This window comes from Recurvomyces mirabilis, assembly GCF_035927965.1.
Source record: "Recurvomyces mirabilis strain CCFEE 5264 chromosome Unknown scaffold_29, whole genome shotgun sequence".
Taxonomy (NCBI): Eukaryota; Fungi; Ascomycota; class Dothideomycetes; order Mycosphaerellales; family Teratosphaeriaceae; genus Recurvomyces; species Recurvomyces mirabilis.
In genome coordinates this window covers 154,744-174,580 of record NW_027041963.1, presented here as the reverse complement: position 1 = coordinate 174,580, position 19,837 = coordinate 154,744, and the positions used below count along the sequence as shown (strand labels likewise).

At 52.0% G+C, this 19,837-nt stretch overlaps 10 protein-coding genes across 10 annotated transcripts; 3 read left to right on the top strand and 7 right to left on the bottom strand.

Moving 5' to 3' along the window:
- Positions 1–866: 866 nt before the first annotated feature.
- LTS14_009105 (uncharacterized protein) lies at positions 867–1,903 on the top strand (the record flags this gene model as incomplete). The annotated part of the gene is made up of 4 exons (XM_064841788.1): positions 867–1,058; positions 1,107–1,158; positions 1,216–1,740; positions 1,794–1,903. The coding sequence occupies 4 exons, from the start codon at positions 867–869 to the stop codon at positions 1,901–1,903; spliced, it is 879 nt and encodes a 292-aa protein (XP_064690623.1).
- Positions 1,904–2,552: 649 nt separating this feature from the next.
- nop16 (Ribosome biogenesis protein Nop16) lies at positions 2,553–3,275 on the top strand (the record flags this gene model as incomplete). The annotated part of the gene is made up of 1 exon (XM_064841787.1): positions 2,553–3,275. One exon carries the CDS (start codon positions 2,553–2,555, stop codon positions 3,273–3,275), a length of 723 nt encoding a protein of 240 aa, XP_064690622.1.
- A 2,275-nt stretch (positions 3,276–5,550) lies between these two features.
- On the bottom strand, positions 5,551–7,195 carry TUB4 (gamma-tubulin; the record flags this gene model as incomplete). Its single annotated transcript, XM_064841786.1, has 5 exons — positions 5,551–5,976; positions 6,032–6,634; positions 6,684–7,033; positions 7,093–7,133; positions 7,188–7,195. The coding sequence occupies 5 exons, from the start codon at positions 7,193–7,195 to the stop codon at positions 5,551–5,553; spliced, it is 1,428 nt and encodes a 475-aa protein (XP_064690621.1).
- Positions 7,196–7,402: 207 nt separating this feature from the next.
- Positions 7,403–8,485, bottom strand: LTS14_009102 (uncharacterized protein; the record flags this gene model as incomplete). The annotated part of the gene is made up of 1 exon (XM_064841785.1): positions 7,403–8,485. The coding sequence occupies one exon, from the start codon at positions 8,483–8,485 to the stop codon at positions 7,403–7,405; it is 1,083 nt and encodes a 360-aa protein (XP_064690620.1).
- An 870-nt stretch (positions 8,486–9,355) lies between these two features.
- LTS14_009101 (uncharacterized protein) lies at positions 9,356–10,028 on the bottom strand (the record flags this gene model as incomplete). The annotated part of the gene is made up of 2 exons (XM_064841784.1): positions 9,356–9,600; positions 9,659–10,028. The coding sequence occupies 2 exons, from the start codon at positions 10,026–10,028 to the stop codon at positions 9,356–9,358; spliced, it is 615 nt and encodes a 204-aa protein (XP_064690619.1).
- A 78-nt stretch (positions 10,029–10,106) lies between these two features.
- LTS14_009100 (uncharacterized protein) lies at positions 10,107–10,893 on the bottom strand (the record flags this gene model as incomplete). Its single annotated transcript, XM_064841783.1, has 2 exons — positions 10,107–10,727; positions 10,783–10,893. The coding sequence occupies 2 exons, from the start codon at positions 10,891–10,893 to the stop codon at positions 10,107–10,109; spliced, it is 732 nt and encodes a 243-aa protein (XP_064690618.1).
- Positions 10,894–11,952: 1,059 nt separating this feature from the next.
- LTS14_009099 (uncharacterized protein) lies at positions 11,953–12,692 on the bottom strand (the record flags this gene model as incomplete). Its single annotated transcript, XM_064841782.1, has 2 exons — positions 11,953–12,557; positions 12,593–12,692. 2 exons carry the CDS (start codon positions 12,690–12,692, stop codon positions 11,953–11,955), a joined length of 705 nt encoding a protein of 234 aa, XP_064690617.1.
- Positions 12,693–13,937: 1,245 nt separating this feature from the next.
- Positions 13,938–15,335, top strand: LTS14_009098 (uncharacterized protein; the record flags this gene model as incomplete). The annotated part of the gene is made up of 2 exons (XM_064841781.1): positions 13,938–14,528; positions 14,580–15,335. The coding sequence occupies 2 exons, from the start codon at positions 13,938–13,940 to the stop codon at positions 15,333–15,335; spliced, it is 1,347 nt and encodes a 448-aa protein (XP_064690616.1).
- A 596-nt stretch (positions 15,336–15,931) lies between these two features.
- LTS14_009097 (uncharacterized protein) lies at positions 15,932–17,275 on the bottom strand (the record flags this gene model as incomplete). Its single annotated transcript, XM_064841780.1, has 4 exons — positions 15,932–16,066; positions 16,125–16,857; positions 16,913–17,155; positions 17,208–17,275. The coding sequence occupies 4 exons, from the start codon at positions 17,273–17,275 to the stop codon at positions 15,932–15,934; spliced, it is 1,179 nt and encodes a 392-aa protein (XP_064690615.1).
- A 1,068-nt stretch (positions 17,276–18,343) lies between these two features.
- Positions 18,344–19,237, bottom strand: IMP4 (snoRNA-binding rRNA-processing protein imp4; the record flags this gene model as incomplete). Its single annotated transcript, XM_064841779.1, has 1 exon — positions 18,344–19,237. The coding sequence occupies one exon, from the start codon at positions 19,235–19,237 to the stop codon at positions 18,344–18,346; it is 894 nt and encodes a 297-aa protein (XP_064690614.1).
- Between the last annotated feature and the right edge of the window lie 600 nt (positions 19,238–19,837).

Sequence of the window (19,837 nt, the reverse complement as noted above, 5' to 3'; positions counted from 1 at the left end):
ACAAACTCCTCGTCCGAAGGCTATTGTCTGGCATGCTACCTTGCCATGGAAAGGACCAAGAATCAGTTGATTTGTCTTTGATCTGTCGAGGACGTAGAAGCCAGCCCAGTTCACTTGATTGCTAGGAGCTGGTAAAGACTTGTAGCCGTGCCAGAGAAGAGAAGCTGTGTTCGCTGTATTGCTGGAGGACCATCGTCTTAGTTCATTATTCGTGCTACCGTCGGATGTTTGTCTTCTGCCTACCACACCCAGTTGCGCTGATCGTCGAAAAGTGTTCTGGCATGCTCGATAACCTGTTCATAGGCTTCCGCCTTGCTTACACCAGTGGCAAAATTGCTGGCATCGGCGTGCACCTACCTCTTCTCAGCCTCTGCTATGTATCGGCGGGGATGCCATAGTATATTTCATACCATGCTGTGCTCAAACGATGCCTGGACAATTGTGACCAATGGATTGAGTGGGCGAAGAAAGTAAGGATTCGAGCTTGCGGGAGAAATGTCTTTTTCTTCAGGCCAAGACACGGGCAACCTCCATCGCTCACAAATCGCTCAAAAGGCGTATTCTTCCCGCCTTTACGATCGTCCCAACAAGGTAAAGTCTTGTCTACTCAATCTCACACCGTGACCAAGACCCTGCCATGAGGTCGCTTGCTAGGCACAGGCTCGTATAGCATCCACTGTTGTTCGTCCGCACCGTCGGTGCCGAGATCGGCATGATCGCGGTCCGTCGAACTGGAGATAACCTATAGCACCGAGGAGCTCGAATCGTACCATACAATCCTAAGCTATAGATGTCGCAGGCAGCCGCTTCACAAAGGTCAAGTATTTTCCTCCTCCGTCTTACTTCCTTTCACTGCACGCACCAACATGGCTGGTCTACGACAGTGCTGTGCCACGGGCTCGCTGCACAGCGGCGAGGCGACAGGTCGGTTTGCAACCGTACATGGGCTTGAGACCTACATTGCAGATGCCCCGAACGGTGGAGCGAACAATGGCATCATCGTGATCATCCCAGATGCGTTCGGTCTGGCACTTCCCAACAACAAGCTTCTGGCAGATGTAAGTAGCCTGGTAGAGAGATACGAGGACTCTGCTAATCGATGAAAGGCATATGCCAAGCGAACAGGATGCCAAGTCTTCCTTCCAGATTTCATGGGAGGTAAGCGATTACCCTCGGTACGAAGCAGCCGTGGATCATACTGATCCCGGCATACAGGCTTCATTGTCCCCCACGAGGTCATGATCTCCTTCAAAGCCATGTCCGCCCCTGGTCTCTTGAACAACCTCTACAAAGTCGGTCACTTCGTGTACCTCCTCCGCTGGCTACCCTTCATCCTCTTCTACCTCAGCGAGTCGAAGTGCAAACCCCGCATCATCGCCTTCTTCAAGGCGCTCAAGGAGAACGAAGCCAAGGACAAACCTGTCGGGACGGCCGGGTTCTGCTGGGGCGGCAAGTACGTGACTGAACTCTGCTGGGATCAGGTCAAGTCCAAGAACGGGAAGAGGTTGGTGGATAGTGGATTCACGGCTCACCCGAGTAATATGAAGTACCCTGGTGACTTTGAGATGATTGTCCTGCCGTACTCTTGCGCAGCGGCCGAGCATGATCAGATGATGTCGCCCGAGCAGGCGAAGCAGACGAAGGATATTTTAAGTGCTAAGACTGCTAAGACCAAGGACTCAGGCGTCGAGCACGAGTTTGAGATGTACGATGGTGCTCATCATGGATTTGCTGTCAGGGGTAGGTTTTGAAAGCATTGCTGTGGTGATAACATATACTGACTATGTGGACAGCCGACGAAGATGAAAAGGTTGAGGCTGAGCAAGGCAAGAAGGCTGAAGATCAGGCTGTGAACTGGTTCAAGCACTGGTTTGCCAAGCCTCCTCCAGACGTCAGTGCTTGATATGGATGAGGGAATAGACACTCCTTACGATGGGACTGGAAGCTGCTTTATGGTGTGGGAGTAATGATGATGGTGTGATGCCATGTGGCTCGGTATGTTTGGAACTCACGATACAATAACATGGTCTATGACCAGACCCACTGCCGCAGCTCGGATCCGTGCAATTTAATCTCTCACGAATACCAGGTAACTATCACCTAAAATTATTCCAGTTTCGATCTTACCTGTTGGCCTTCCGCTGGCATGTTACGCAGGAACATCGGCAACGATATGAGATGGAAGCCCAGTGGTAGAGAGAATTCATGGAGCGCAGCTCTGGCGATGGTAATGTTCTATCTGTATCGAAGAGGAGGATCCGGGCTGGGGAGGTATCGGGTCATGCTGGCCGCCATTATTGCGAGCATTGCACTACTAGAGCTGTAGGCATATTGGCGCAACATACTCTGCTGGCTACCTTTTCAGAACGTAGATAGCGAGTCGTTTGGAGATGAAGTGTACAACTCTCCTAACTTCCACTCATGCTCGTCGTGAAGTAGAGCTTTGAGACGTCGGATCGGTGAAATGTTCTACCGACAAACTAAATTTTGAGCACATGCAAAGAAATTTGAAGATCGCTCCTTACATAGATCGGGACATATCTCAATACAACATGGGTCGCGAATTACAAAAGCGCAAGAACCGCTCCGGTATCTCCAAGGTCAGGAGAAAGCCCAAGTCGAAGAAGCTGCACCTGGGCAATGCCATTATCGCACAGAACTGGGACAATTCACAAACGCTTGAGCAGAATTACAAGCGCTTAGGTCTTGCGTCCAAGCTGAACAAGCATACCGGTGGTGTGGAGAAGAGAGCCGAAGAGATCATCCGTGCGCGTGAGGAGGCAGCGCAGGATGGTCTGAAGTCGAGGAAGAACGACGATTTGGCTATCGCCCATGTGAGACGGCCAGAGAAGCTTGAATTATCTGAAGCGAAAATTGAGAGGGATCCCGAGACTGGCAAAATCTTGCGAGTGGTAGAGGATGGACGGAAGCTCAATCCTTTGCATGATCCACTGGCTGAGCTGGACAGCGAGGACAAGGACGATGTGGCTTTCAACCAGCATGCGAGCACAGATGTTCAGTATGTGAATGCTGCTGGCGCGAAAACGGAAGTGGTGAGAGAGCTTGAGCGGGAAGCGAGCCGACCGAAGAAAACGCATAAGCCAAGACAGAGTGAGGGTGAGCGGGCTTTCATTGCTGAGTTGGTGGAGAAGCATGGTGATGATTTCACTGCTATGGCGAGAAATATGAAGATCAATTACATGCAGCGGTCTGAAGGGGATTTGAGGAAGAGGGTGAAGAAGTGGCGAGAGAGTGGTGGTACAGTGGACCGGTGAGCTCCTTATAGCAAGCAAGATGAAGTAGGTGTGACCGGTCGTGCCTGCCCTAAGGGCTTGTCCCACCACGGAACGCGCGGCGCCAGTTCGTAGATGTGCTGGAGCGAGCCTCATCACCACAAGACTTGAACACGAAAACACTTCATCATCACAATCGAAGGCGGCCCTTCATCAGGAAGCCGCTCCCAGCGACTGAATGATATAGTTCGCCCTCACTCAATAAAGGTAAGCAGTCACCTTAGTTTCTCAACAGGCAATAATCTGCTGACAGCTTTGACAGTGCATCATGGACAATAAAAAAGCCGTCAAATCCTCCTCGGCGGGCTCGACAGAACCTTCCGGCACGACTTGCTTGTTCTGCAACCTGCCAGCAGAATTGCGTAACCGCATCTATCACCTTGTAATGGACCCGGACGCTTGTGTTGTTCAGGTATATCCTGCCAAAGCCTTTGCCACAGAATCGCCAATAACGGATGTCTCACGTCAAGTGAGCGAAGAAAGCTTGCCGATCTATCACAGCCGGGATGTCTTCCGCTTCAACACCGGTGGTCAAACAGACAGTGAAATACACACCTCTCGGTTTCGCTTCGTGGTGCCATCCTCTAGCGTATACCTGATGAAAGCACTTCGAATCCCAGTATTGCCGTCGTTGTAGGTGGTAGACTATGGTCATTGGCCGAAACCGCAAAGACCTGTCTGTTCGAGTCTCGCATTATTACTCACCGAGCATAACTGAGTACCATGAGGAGAAGTGCATTGAATACTCGCTCGCAGACCAAAGCGCAAGCCTATCTACTATCTCTTGGCAGCACCCAGGGTGATGGCCTGTTTCAGGAGGAATCGATATACCTCTTCGGTTTGTTGGACGTTGTCGGTACGACTGAGGTTTGCATGGGGTAAGAAGACGCTTTCGGGTGGCACTGTTATTGAAACGCCGCGAAGGGGGTTGTCCAAAGCTATTCCGATGACCCCCATCAAACAGCAATGGCTACTACTTCGCTGCACGAGATCCTCTGGTAGCAGCATGGATCAACGTACAACAGACGCATCATCACTTCTGCAGATCTCCATTCATACAGCGCTAGGCCCGAAGGCAGATGCACTTCACGCCAGTGACGTGACTAATGTATGCCAGTATGCCACTGCAATAGGTTTTCCGGAAACGGGTTGTAACCTGGTAATGCGTCTGAAACCACATGGCAAGCAGTGACAAGCAGGGCATGTTGGCATGCTCCTCAATTGAATCCACAACCCATAGCACGATTCCACGACTTCTAACCCGTTTCTCCTGAGCAGCTATCACATACATGCAGAAAACGATATCCCCCTCATTACCTGGCCATTACTACATGCTGACTCCGGATCTTCTCTGGCCACCAAGCTATCGTCCTCCCAGTCTCACCAGGATGTTTTCTGGCATCTTTGTGTGCCTTGGCAAGCTGGCTTATTGCACGTTACAGATTGCCGTACGCTGGGTCACGAGAACAGGAAGGCGGACAGAAGTACTACTCGGTCGGACCTGGGGCGGTCATGCGGTGAGGAAGAAGAACCTATGAAGTAAACAGACATCGACAACAGTAATCGGAGACGCCGCCTACTGGGACAATTCATGAGGCTTGTGTCAAGGGAGCGTGGCACAACGTCACGTGCCATGTGAGACAAATGTCTTTGCTGACCCGAGTCACCCGGACAGCGAATCAGGAGCAAGACAAACCATCACCCAAGTCAAACTAGCAACTGGCAATCCAGCATGCGGCATCTTGACCAGCTACAAACTCGACTCGAACACAATCTTCCCAGCCTTAGCATGAAGCATCATCTTGCTCGTTGCGCAGACTCCCACTGTCCCAAAACACGAGGATGTCGGATCAAGACTACCACCAAGACTATCGACATCAACCACAATCACGCCATGTCCGCTTCGCAGATGAATTCGGGCCTTCGTCGTTATCTCTGCGCCTCACACTCGGACCAAAGCAAGAACCGACCATGATTATTCGGATTGGTATATACTTCGAGCACGGACGACTGCCCAGGATCAAAGTCAAGACGGACAAGCCCAAAGAGAAGCGGCGACGGCGAAGGACGACGAGAGACGATGCCAAAATGACCTTTGAAGGTTCTGAGGGCAGTCGTGACAGTGGCCGTCCGAGAGGTCGACTTTGAAGACGACATGAATCGTGCAGATGTTTTAGCTTCCTGCGCTCCCACAGAATATACCATCATCAACCCGACAAACGCCAGCAAAGCCAGGATATCACGCAAAGCCCACAAATCATCTCCCAGTAATTCCATCAGTCCTCGCATCAGCACCACCATTAGCAGGTTCCTCAGACACGCCACCATTCAGATAGTCCTTCGACTCGGCTTCTTCATACTCTCCGATCAGATCCATAGCCACCTCCCTCGCCTCGTCGAACTGGCCTAGACCATCTCTGAACGGCTCCTCTCGCTTGTATTGTTCCAGGAAAGCGTTACGTTTCCGCAATCGATCGTATTGCGCTACTATCCGCTTGAAGAGGGTGGCGATGCCGGTGTGATTGGCTAACATCAGTCCACTTACGCGTGGTGGAGGCCGGGTTGTGTATGGAGGTTGGAGATATGGTGATGTGCGGGTTAGTGCTACCTGAATGCTTGCCGGACCCCATGGGATGAAGGAAGCCATTTCTCGTTCACGGATGCGGAGGAGTGATTTGTGGACCTGTTGTGTACTGTCAGCTTTGGTGCTTAGCATATACTAGATTAGCGAAACTCACATCTGTCGGATCTGCTTCACCCTGGATAATGTTGAGAATCGAGATGTAACACGAAGTCTTGCTCGGCTTCGTTGAGACCATCTGGTTCTTTGGCTGCAAAAGCCTTCGCATCACGTCCAGTACTGTCGTCTTGCGTACGAGCTTCGCCGACTCTACGCTCTCGCCTGTGAAAGGTGTATAGCTCGTCTGTAGGAAGTGGCACCGCGGTGTTGGAATCAGGCTGGCCATGATGCCAACCATATCATTATGCATGTAGCCAGGGTAGCGTAAAGTCGTCGTCGATGCAGACATCACTGTGCTGACGAGCTGATTCGTTTGCTGGAATGATGGCTCCTGGACGTGGAGGGTGTCTGCTGCTATTCTGCCAAGCGCGCCATTGTCAAGCACCACCACCGAGTCGGCGTTCTCTGTCAGTCTCCGTAAGGCCAGGAGAGAGTTGTACGGCTGCACAACTATGTCGGAGCCAGCTTGTGGTTGAGTATCGGGGAAGACCGAGTACGTCTGAATAAGCTTCTTCGGAAATCTGTCGTTCAGTCGTTCAAGGAGGAAGGAGCCCAGACCAGAGCCAGTGCCGCCTGCGATGGAGTGCAGCAGCATAAAGCCCTACACGCGTATTAGCAGCAGCCCCCCTACATCTCTTACTCGGCCATACCTCAAGACTATCACTCCCATCCGCCTCCCGATCAATCATATCAAGCACCTCATCTTCAATCTCCCCACCCCTCGAGTACCCTTGCGCCCAATTATTTCCCGCTCCACCTCCCTCCTTCAGCACATAGATGTTCTCCGGGTTGTAGATATTGCCATAGCTGCCCGTGCGAATACTGTTGATCACGCGCGGCTCGAGGTCGAGGAGGATGGCGCGGGGAATATACCTCGTGTCGTCAGACTGGTAGAAGAAGACATCTTTGCGGTCGCCGCCTTCGGTCGCGTAGTCTGCTAGGTTTCCATCTTGGTTTATACCGTGCTCTTGGCAGAGTTGTTGCCAGAATTGGCTGCCGACTAAGGGAGTAGTGTTAGTATCTGCTTGGAGGTGTTTCGAGGTTGTAGCGATAGTGTACCGCTATTGCCGCATTGTCCTGCTTGAAGGGTGATGATCTCTCTGCAATCATGTCAGTCAATGCATCCCTTCTTGACAGGCTACAATATAACCTACCGTGGCATCTTCCCGCATTGTTTGGTGGTTGCAATGTTTCTGGGTGGTGGGAGCGCGAAAGTGGGGGTGGTTCACGCGTCGAGCACGCGTGCCAATAGTGACTCGATCACATGTGAAGTCGACGCAGTTGGATAGATATGTACATTGTATGTATATTGATTATATGATCGAAACATCTTACCACCAACGCCTCGCTAACATCATCACACGGTGCTCTATAGCTTGGCCTGTGGCTTCTTCTCTATCAATGTTTGGCTCGCCACTGGCTGAAATCGCTTCCTGAAGAAGAGTAGCGCCAGTGTGATCCAAATCCATAGCCTGTAGATATCTAGGTAGTCCTTCACCCTCATCATACTTTCCCTCTTGCTTTCATCATGTCGTTTGCAGACTTCGAGGAACACGGCGGGGTCATCCGTGATGACGCCGTCCAGCTCCCGCCGGATGCACCACTCCATTCTCTCCTCCGTGTTCACTGTCCAGGCAATCACCTTGCGATGATACTTCTCCCTCGCCTCCCGCAGGAAACGCCTACCTCCGGGTGCAACTAAAGTAGGAAAAAGCATGTTGAAGCCGACATTAGGTATCGTGAAGAAGTGACTCGCATAGCTAGTCGAGAAGCCAATATGCATGACAGGGAAACCTTCGAAATACTTCTGCGCCAGAGGCAAGTACTTTGCAGCCCAGATACCTAGTACTATCCTCTCATTCCACTTCTTGGTCGCCGGGGCCGGCACGGACGCAATTGTCGAGGCCATAAGTCGCATGATCGCATCAGCGTCATTACTGAGCTTGATGTCGAGTAGCAGCCAGACCTCTTCCATACCAGGTTGCGCCAGATACTCCAGCATGTCTTTCAATCTCGGCATAGGCTCATGTGGTTCCGCAACAGTCCTCACATCCTTCAACTCGTCCCACGTCAGATCAATAATCTTGTCCTGCCTTCCATAACATCGCTTGAGCGTCGGGTCATGACTCAATACTACCACCTCGTCTTTCGAGATATGTACATCAGTCTCTAAGGCATGCGCGCCTGCTTTTACTGCGCCTTTGAACGATGCGAGAGTGTTCTCCGGGAACTTTGCTTTGTAGCCTCGGTGCGCTATACATTGTGGTAGTCGTCGTTGCCGCGCATTGAGACGGGCAGTGGTAAAGGTTGGAACAGGGAAGACCGTGTCTTCTGCCATTGTTACGGGAGTATCAAGCTTCTCTATCCCTGGCTGCACAAGCATAGGCGGTGGAGCAAGAGCAGAAGGAACTCGGCGCAGTAACGGCTCGCGCTCGGTCGCTGTAGATGCCATCCTGTAGATGTTCGGAATTGTCGCAATCCGATGATAGTGGGGCTGCTGATGGAAGACCGTAGTGGTATGCGACCCGCTGGTGAATGTGAAAAGGCACCTGGCACGACTTCTGGATAGCAGCGAAGGGAGACGAAGAACAAGCATCAGGAAATAAGCAACACATGTGCCCTCCGCGACCCTAAATTCAGCCGTTAACCATATCATCAGCGAGACCAAACAGAAAGCGAACCGTCGCATTCGCCAGCTTCCAAGCCTACTGCGTCATTTGATCCTGTAAGCTTTCGGCCACGCAACTGACGAACACGCGACCCTGCATGGCAACCATCGTACCCAGCTTGGATTGCCTCTTCGGGTATCGAGACCGCCGGAAAGAGTGTTCTTCGCGCCAAAAACAATGCGATTGTGTGAGCGAAGTGGGGTGAGAGCAGAGCTCGCTTGTGAGGAAATGCGCCGAAATTCATGACGATCATGATGCTTAGCTTGGTGGCGCTGCTTGGCCTATCAGAAGAAGGTTTAGTAGAAGAGGCTAATCTTTATGGTTGTATAGAAGCGTAGTTTAGCGTTGGAAAATGTCTCAGCTGCTGGGATTGTTCATGCGGTGCGACATCAGATGCATGGATGTTGTGCGTGAGCTGTGGATATGGCGCGGATGATGTTGCTTCCGGTCTGGCATCGAGGTCCTTTTTGTCACGACCTCAATGCATGAGAGGTCGGTTGGTGAGGTTGAGACACACCGCCTTTCCGACCCTTCCGACTGTGAAAGCCACGTACCAGACCTCGAGCAACGAGATGGCTACATTGAAGACTTGCTGACAAGAATCTATGGATCCCACTGCACCGCAGCATGTAAGCAGCCTAATAAGTCACAGCTCAACAAGCGAAAGGACTTGCTACGGCCCCGCTCTGATACGCTTCCACAATCGCCCGTACTGTAACATACATGCCGGCGACGCAGATGAAAGCACCAGCGATTACGGTCGAGAAGGCCAAGCCAGACTGGAACCATTTCCTTCGCCATGTATGTATGCCATTACCATCATGATACGAGTCGTGAAGCCAGAACATTCCTGCAAGGCCATAGGTGAACCAAGCTGCAAATAGGCTGGCCGCGATACCTGCAAGTCGTCATCAGCATGCACGACTCCCACGTATAGTAGGGATGCTCAAGCTCACCAATCAGGTAATTGAAGATCGGCACTCCAACTGCCAGCACGAACGCTGCTCCGTTCATGATAACAATAAGAGCCGCCCAAGTCACCCACCCTGCCACTGTATGGCTGTGAAGATGTCGGCTTCGTCTAAAGATCCGGACGAACAACAACTTGCTGGCCGTATGAGAGTAGAGACTTCCAGCAATCAAAAAGTTCGGGATAGCAATTCCATAAGCAGCTTTGGCCCATTTACTGTCGAGAGACCCGAATGATGGTGAGCCAACTGTATTGCCCAGGTAGACATAAGTCACCGCTGCGAAGACGGCGTAGAATGTTGTTGCAAAGCCCTGCAAGGTATAAGCTGCTTTCATGGCGTCTTGTGGTCGCTTCATTTCCGAACTATACATTCGTCTTAGCAATTCTCTACGCTGGTGGAATGCTTTGAGCTGGTGAGGTTGTTGTAACATCACTTACACCATAATAAAAAACATAAAATGGCCAGCGTAAGCGAAGACAGGATTAGTAATAGAGATGAATGCTTCGAAGAACGTCGATGGGACTGTTATACTGATCAAGTGGCCTGGAGTGGGATGCAGCCCAGCTCCCACCATGCCAACGACGCCTGCGACCATAATCGAGAGTACAGATGGGATACTAATCCAGCTCAGGCCGTCGAGAGTTCGCGGGAAGCTGCAGATCAGAGTCGGGATGGCGAAGATACCAGTGTAAAGCATCAGACATAGTTTGTTGTTACTCAGCACTCCTAGAGCCAACTGTCCAGCCAGGAGTTGCCCGCCCGTAGCAAAGACGGCAAAGACCACCGTTCCGAAGGACAAGATCTCACGACCTACGGGACCGAAGAGGATGTAGCCGGCGTCGCCCATGTTGTGGACTTCAGGGTGGCGTAGCTTGAACTTCACTAGCAGCCAGCTTGTGTATGTTGCGAAGATGCCGAGGAAGACGATGATGATCAGGCCAGGGACGATGCCCACGACGGCTAGAGATGATGGCAGGGATAGCATGCCATTTGATACGATCTCGGCGATCATTAATACGGATACAAGTTGCCACGAAAGAGTCTTGTATTTGATCTGTCTACAATGTCAGCATTGTTCACCAAAAGTCGCGACATGGACGCAGGAATACATCATGGCCTTCTTCATGCCCAAAGACATCCTCGTTGTCGTAGTTGACTGGTCGATCAGAGTTATGTATCTGCCGACTGTCATAGCCATCCTCTTCATACTTCTTCTCCATAGCGAATCAGTTCTGACCGACAACAACACAAGTTGAAAAACGGTGCAGTCACGCTACATCATGGATACCGAAGCCAGACAGTCATCTTATACTGCCCACGGGAGTTTTGTAGTGTCAGATTCGAGATACAGAGCTCGTCTATTGCCCAATGGTCCTGCAGCAGCTGGTGGTGTGAGGTGGAGAAGACATGTCGCTAACCGCATGAGGAAGGTACTAAGGCAGGTCACCTGCCAGCCAAGGATTGGTGGAGACAGTTCACTGATACATGAATCCCTTACAACACGCTATCTACAAATCTCAATGGCAGCCAGCGTGACCTGATGCGCCAGTAGATATACACTTGTTCGTAATCCAGGGCGTTGCAGACAATGGCAGCCGCCTTGACCTCATGCGCCAGCGGTGATAGCACCCAACGCTCGCTTCAGCTGCGCACCACTTTACAACCAGAACATCTTATCGTCCATACTCTCTCGCCACGGATTGCCGTTAGGTCGACCGCCTCATCCCCACATCCGATCAAGCTTGGCCTTGCGCTGGTCCTCACTCATTACTATGAGGCAACCAGTACCATCATAGAAGTCCTTCATATAGCGACGCCCACGCTTGCAGAGAGGGTCGACATAGTACGCGGTTGACACATACGACACTGAAGTTGTAGATCGACCGCAGGTGTAGCAAAGCGAATTGGTGAGGTCCTGCAGTGCCTCGCCACCGAGACCAATGTCGTCCTCAACCACAAAGTAGTGCGTTGGTTGACCTCATAGCGGTATTGGCGTTCAGCAGTAGGCTGCCTTCTGTCGTGCGAAATGTGTAGGAGTACACGCGAAAGACGACTTTGCTTGCATCGTTGTCAAGCTTCTCCCAGCTGGACTTCAGGAAGAACCGATTCTTGCCCGCCGAAAACCCACCCTGCTCCTCTGACAGGCCATGCTTCGAGAACACAAGATTGAGAGCTGCAATGGCTTCGTTCTTTGCAGGATATGTCGGATCTTCGCCATCGACGGACTTACGGAGCTCTTCCAAGTCGGTTTCGCATTCGAAGATCAAGCTCCGGGTTCTCTAGCTGCTGGAGTTGTCGCGTCGATCATAGTCGATCAACGGAATCTTGGCAATCTCATCGCCAGGTGAAGCTTCCTCGGCGAGAGGCATCCATACTACGATCTTGGATATATTGTCTGTGACGATGAAGTGCTTGTTGCTTCGCAAGGGAGCGCACTTCTCGATGGCAGTGTGCATGTTTGTGCGCTTCTTGGCTCGTGCACCGTCAGGTGATATGCCATCGACACGATACACGTACAGGACGCGCGAACCTTTGTTGTCGTAAAAATCCATCAGGAAGTGATTCGTTTTCACGCTGTCAGTAGCTTGGCCATGTACAGGTCTTAGGACATCAATGCCAGCAGCTTGCTTTAGCACATCCTGTTGATTGGGCTCAAGCTTGCGCATGAGCTTCCACTTGTCATGAGAGATGGTGGGCAGGAAGTCGGGTTTTGTGTGCATATTGGTCTGCGATTGCTGCCAATCGAAGCTGGGGGTCTGAATCAAGGCTTCGCGATCCACACGCCTGCTTGGGAAGTAGTTGACGCCCTGCACGAGACTACTGTCATCATGTTCGGAGACTTCGCCATCTTTGTCGTCATTGTGGTTGCTCGGAGGAGTCGTTTCTGTGGTTGTTGAGTTTTGCCGGACTTGTCGCTACCAGTGCCTCCGTCAGTGGGTTGAGTCTCAAGATCTTGAGCAGGACCAGACGCCATGCTACTCTTTTCCACAGCTGCCTTGGCAGCCTCTGCTTGCTGCATTGCTCGAAACACTCTGCTCTTGACTTCTTTTTCCGCCTTCTTGTCAGACCCAAGCTCAACAATTTGCAGCGCAGCAGCGATCTCGTCATCGTCAGAGTTGCTCGTGGTGTTTTTTTGGTGTTAGGGTCTTCACGGCCTTGCCTTTCTCTTTTTTGCCCGCCTTTGTTGCGGAGACGTGATATGATCTAGAGAATGGTCAGATTGAGAGTACAGGGTGGAAGAAGGGAGTCAAATAACTGCGAGGAATACGTTTGCTCTATCATTGATACATGGATGTGTTGAAGCACACAAGCTTGGCAGCAAGCAGCCTCTATGTTTGACCGTCCAAAGGCAGAGGCAGCTATAACGACACCCAAGAGTAGCTCTGCCAAGGCTCACGCTCAGCAATCGCTCTCGACAATGAACTCTGCCGAACGGCATATGAGCACAATGCAACAGGACCACAAACGCGAGTATTTATTAACACCGTCGAACTCATCACAGCAAACATGTTCTGAGCAGAATGGAAGCAAACACTGACAGAAGCAAACGTGGTATCAGACCGGGGAATGCCGATTGCTGTCCAGTCGAGAGGCAGGAATCAAGGACCTTGGTAGGCTGGGAGACTCGACTATCGATCATATGTATATCACTTCGAGCCCAGACGTGATCCATTGAACACGGACCGGACCGGACCGAATCAAGCAGCCGAGAACACAAGAGGCAGTAGGGTCGGCCAGGAGCGAGCGAGCGAGCTCGTGAGGTCTGGAGATGGAGGCATCGTGGGGCTCATAGCACGATAACATCGGGTACCAAAAGTCCCGGTCGGCGGATGAGTAGAGTCCATGACTAGCTTATGGATTTTTCGATCGAGTTGATGGATCGTAATCACTGGTGTATATTAAGGATTTGTAGCATCAGGCCACTGTTGTTGCAAAGGATGAAAGGACTTTGAAGTGAAGGCGAGATGCTGATTTCTCATCAACCGTCTGAGACGGGCCGACCATTCCGCCGCAGCATTGATTTGCCGCTGTTGCTCAGCCGATTCACAACACGTCACGCCATTTTTACATTTCTCGCAGAAGACTCGGCAGAACTCTCGAGAGGTCAGGGAGCGATTGAGACGAAGTATGGGTCGGCATTTCTAAGCATCAGTATCGTGTGAAGGCTAGATAAGTCGAAGATGCTGACCACAATCACCTTCTCTTCACATTTCCATCTCTGTTTCACAAACACTGTCACAACACTCTTCATAAACCCGCAGCAATGTCACCATCAGTACGATATGAGTCGGAGGACGTGGACGCCTCGCGGCTCGGCCAACCTTTGAAGATGGAGTTCTCTGGCAAGACCGCTCCAAATAGGTTTCTGAAGGGTGCCATGACCGAAAGGATCTCATCATGGGATCCAAAGGACTTCGAGAAACGAGGCATCCCAAGCAAGGAACTCATCAATCTCTACCGCCGGTGGGGCGAGGGTGGTCTTGGCAACATACTTACTGGCAACATCATGATTGAATATGATCACCTTGAAGCTGCGGGCAACCCTATCATTCCTCGCGGCTCTGCCTTCAGTGGCGAACGCTTCAAAGCCTTCAAGGACATGGCTACCGCAGGCAAGAAGGAAGGCAGCTTGATGGTCGGTCAGGTCAGCCATCCTGGACGTCAGGTCCAGGATATCATCCAGAAGCATCCCATCTCTGCTTCAGACGTCCAGCTCGAGGGCAACGTTATGGGGATGACTTTCGCCAAGCCTCGTGCTGCTACGGAGGAAGACATTGCGAACGTGATTGAAGGTTTCGCTCATTCTGCCGAGTATATGGAAAAGGCTGGCTTTGATGGCATTGAACTGCATGGTGTAAGTCTTCTCATAATTAAAGTCATCCGAATGCATACTGACAATCACAAGGCTCACGGCTACCTCCTGGCTCAATTCTTGGCGCCGTCCACCAACCAACGTACCGACAAATACGGTGGGAGTCTCGAGAACCGCGCCCGTCTCATCCTGGAGATTGCCCAGGAAGTCCGCAAGCGCACCTCACCTTCATTTGTCTTGGGTATCAAGCTCAATAGCGTTGAGTTCCAAGACAAGGGCTTTGACTCAGAGGAAGCCAAGCAGCTTTGCCAACTCCTCGAAGCCAACAAATTCGATTTCGTGGAACTGTCAGGTGGCACGTACGAATCTTTGGCATTCGAGCACAAGCGCGAAAGCACAAAGCACCGCGAGGCGTTCTTCCTCGAGTTCGCAGACGCTATTGCCCCGGCCCTGACCAAGACCAAGACATACGTCACTGGTGGCTTCAAAACTGTTGGTGCCATGGTCAAAGCCCTTGACACCGTCGACGGAGTAGGTCTCGCTCGTCCGGTCTGCCAAGAACCACATTTTGGGCGTGATATCCTCTCCAACAAGGTCAAGGGAGCCATCAAGCAACGACCTGATCAGAACGACTTCGGCATCACGAATGTGGCTGCCGGAACTCAGATCAAGCAGATTGGCAAGGACCAGGAGCCCATTGATTTGAGCATCGAAGAAAACGAGAAGGCGTTCATGAAGGATATGGGCACATGGGCGCAAGGATTGGCCGAGGATAAGGACCACTCGAAGTTTGGCTATATCGATCTGACCTCTGCACAACCTGTGCCTTATGGTACGGCGAGTGCTTGAGCATCACGACCAAGGTAGAAGAAATACACTAGACGATAAAGACTAAATAGAAGAGTCTGCCGCAATAGAGCTTATTAACACATGAGTACCTACTTGATTCACATCATCACAACGACCCTGCTTGAGCTTTCCCCCGACATAGATCCACACATCCATCAAAGTGGCGTGGCGTCGAGTTAGAGGTGAGTTTTCAGTAGAAATGGCAAATGTGCGATTGAAACTTCACTCACTTCGCTGTCACATGCAAAACTTTGCGACGCAGTCACTCGGCCACCAGATATTCGCCGTACGTTTGGACCTGTCAGCTTTTGAACGACTTAAGCGAGCTAGAGCTTGACGCTGGGGTGACGCCCTGGAATCAGAGAACTTTCAACGAGAAAGATCAGACGACTTAGGGCTTTAGCATGCACTCACTGGCCGCATGAGATATGATGATTAGGTATCTCTGAGGGCCTGTGGAGTCAGAAATAATCGTGGTTGGGTGGACTATTTCTTGAGACATGCTACTCATGATCCATAGCACCTGGTCATACTCGTCTTTGTCAGCGACTCATATTCATCGCATCAGCTACCGAGCATTGTGGCACGATCGTGGCTTAACGACCACCAGTCTGAATGCCCTTCAAGAACCCATCATAAGCAGGCTTCTTCTGCATGGTCTCGTTCCAGACGTTAGCAGCACCCTCGCCAGGGAAGGTTCCCGGGATCCAGGAGTATTTGTCGGAAACACCCTACACAACAAGTCAGTATATATTGCTTCCATAGTAGAATTGAAATTCAGAAACGTACCCAAAGAGTCATACCAACACATCGCTTGACCGAAAGACAAGCAGCAGCCAAAGACCTATAAGTCTCAGCCTGCACAGCCAACTTAGCCGGTGTAGCAGGAGTGTTCATCCTGACGTCAATCTCGGTGTAAATGACATTAACATTCTGGCTCGTCATCTGGTTGAAAGCAGCCTCAAGGACAGTCTGGTTGGGCGCCGGGCCACCCGAGGTAGGCGTAGTCTCAGAAGCAACATGGGCCTGGAAACCCACACCGTCGATCTCCACGCCGTAAGACTGGATGAGCTTGACGATGCGCTGCGCACCGGTGGTCTTGGCCTCGTTGTACTCGAGATTGTAGTCATTGTAGTACAACTGCGCCTTGGGATCGACCTCACGAGCGAACTTGAAGGCCATAGGCAGGAATGCCTCGCCGATGGTGTTATACCAGACGCTCTTGCGATACGTCCCGTCCTCGTCCAGAGCCTCGTTCACCACGTCCCAGCGTGTGCAGCGGCCAGCGTACCGGCCGGCGAGGCCCTTGATGTGGTCGTGCATGATGCCTATCAAGGTGGCATTGTCGAATTTGCCGGCTGTGACCCAGGGTGGGAGCTGGGAGTGCCAGACCAGGTTGTGGCAGTGGATTTCGATGCCGTTGGCTGTGGCGTAGTCGACGTAACGATCTGCGTCGTCGAAGGTGAAATTGCCGCGTTGGGGCTCGGTGACTTCCCACTTCATGGCGTTCTCTGGAGTGATGCTGGGGATGATATTAGTACAGTCATCTGCTTTTTCATGGTTGAAGAGAATCTCACGAGTTGAAGTCGGCCTTGTTGCCGTAGATAGCAGCCTCGGCGGTGTCATTGCGGAATGTAACAGCGGTACCAATGAACTCGCGTCCACGGGCACGCATAGCAGTGTACAAGCCCTGATCCTTAGGAGCACCTGGTGGAGGTGGCGGTGGGCGAGCGACTGGTGGCAGAGGGCGTCCCGGTGGCGATGGACCATGCCCGGGGTGAGGTGCGGGGCCATGCCATCTAAAGGCCGGTCCCTTTTGACTAGATGGCTGTCAATGTGAAGCTCTATCAGTGTATTCATCGCTTGACATACCCAGTGGGACCAGCAACGGCAGCGCCAGTAACGGCCAGAACGGCGGAGAGGGTAGAGATCAACTGCATGTCTGCGGCTTGATGATATGAAAGCGACTGTGCTGGTGTCCCAAAGAAGTCTTGAACTGGGATTCTCTCATCACGAGGATGATGAACGTATTATATATCATCTCCACGGTTATACTACCATGCATGGTTGTCGCCATGCAATGATTCCTAGTCATGGCACCGACGACTTAGATTTTAGCCGCAAATCACTGCATATGAAGGCCAAGAAGGATCAAATCATGTCGAGGCCCTGCCAAGTGAAGTCGCGCGCGGACGACATCTTGCCTGTCGCAACGCCTCGAGGCTTGGTATGGAGAGAGAGAACTGGGGTACGAGCTTATTCGGCAACGGTGAGTCGGGTGATACAGTCATGGCTGGCAGATACGACATGCCGTGGCCTTTGTAAACAGAATTTTATGGCGTGTCAGTGTCAGTTTCTGTACAGCATCGTGATCCATACCAATGTCCCGCGAGACATCTGCTGAGGCAGTGAACATAGGTTCATGGCTCCCTCACTCCACGTGGAAGCGAAAGCAGGAACCCATTTCTCACCCGCTTCCAAGTCTCTTGGCCAAGTGGGGATGAAGCAAAACAACCGGCTTGGTATTGGAACTCCATTCTAGCCTTTTCGCACATTTGTTTGCCACTGCCTCACAACCTGACTTCGTTGTGGATCCATGCGTTTCTATCTCCATGTGTGGGCCTCTTGGGTTGTATCTGTTAAATTTAGCCGCATGACTACTTGTGAATAGCCGGCATGAACAGGTGATCTGCGATAGCGGTAGACTGCCTCTAGCCGCGACTCCACTGCGAAATCTGGATCTCTCCATCAAATGCCTGATGACAGGGCGGAGACATGGAGATGGTGTCCAGCCATTCGAGCGCGTCCTGAGGACAGTCCGGGCACAACTTCGGTCGAACCCATGCGATGGACCGCCGCCGCCAGCAATGCCCTTGACGACCGCGTCGTGCCATTGTAGTAATGCCAACAGAGAAATCGCTGGAAATGTGTCGCTCTTCAAACTATATGTTCGCTTTTGACGCCATCGCTAAACCCAGCACTATCACATCCCATCCTCTGTACACATCTCACAAATAATCCTTCTTCTTACTCGTCCGCGTATACTGCGTCAACCTCCACTCCACATCCCCCTCCTTATTCTCCGCCGTCCCCTGCCGGATCTCAAACAACCTCATCGTCATCCTCGGTCCGACCTCCGCCAGCTCCACACTCTGATACCCCGTCTTGACAAAAACATGATGTCGCACCTCCACCGAATCCTGAATATTCTTGAACGATACGATCCTGCTCCCAAGCTTAGTAGAACCTGCGGACTCGCGGGGAGGGAAGAGGTGTTGCAGAATTTTCACCACGCGCTTTCCGAGTGGGGTGGTGAAGCCTTCGAAGATGAGGTGCGGGTAGCTTTCGCTTACGGTCCCGCGGGTGGAGTTCGGGATATCGTGGCGGAGGACGACGTTATGGAGGGAGAAGGAGGCGGTGGGGCCGTGAGGTAAGTGGGAGATGGTCATTGCGGTGGGTGTACCACGGTGTTCGTGTAGGAGGATGACATCGCTTAGGCCGCTGGATTTAGCACTGCCGACGAGGTTCGGGAGGATCAAGTTGCCTCTGTTTAGTCGTATCGCTGTGGGTAGGAGGAGGCGAATCTCTTTTGCGAAGCTGCCGAGACGGGTGCTGGGGTCGCGACTGGTGGTTACTAGCACTCGTGGGTCGACGACGCCGGAGAGGTAGGAGTATTCGTCATCGAGGTCGAGTTCTTCTTGTGTACTGCGGTCTGCACGTGTCTCGTCGTATTTATAGTCTTGTCGTGATTGCTTGTCGTTGGCGATACTTGGGTCCAACGGCTTTCCTGTCGCAAGGGATGTCTTGAGCTTGGCTCGTTTCTCGGCAATCTCAGCATCGCGGAGGGTGAGAGCGCGACGGTAGAGGTAGTCGCGACGCTGGCGGGCTTGTCTTCTTATCATTTTGGTGTATGTTGTGAAGGAGGAAGAAGAGACAGTTCTGCTATCGATATCGACGACCAAAAAGTTCACATGTTCAGCCACTCACAAGCGCCACAGCGCGCCAAGCCCTAGTTCTACACTAGCTGCAGATCGGCTCGCCTGCAGCTTCTCGTGAAGGGCTCGCCGCACACTTGCTTCAAACAGAACATCCCACCTGTCAAGGCTGGTCCTAGCACTTTACCAGTGACAAGCAGTGCAGGAGGGGTGGATCAGAAGATCAGATCACATTTCACAGACAATCGCTAGGGGGCGGAGGAGGCAGTGACAGTAACAGGACAGCGGAGGTGCCCCGCCGCATACATAACACTTCAACACACGAACCACCCGCTACGAGGCGCCAACTAGGCAGAATGGAAGGTGCCTTTACCAATCTGGGCGCCTTCACGAATGTCGGCAACCACCTAGTCGGTGACTCAGCCTCGGCAATCAATGAGGGCGACGATCTCTCCACCCTAGACGCCGGCGAAAGTGCACTTGATGGCGAGTACGGCCGTGGGAACTTGAATGGAGGACCACGCAGGAGACGTGTGGGGGACGACGACGAGGCTGAGGTATACGACG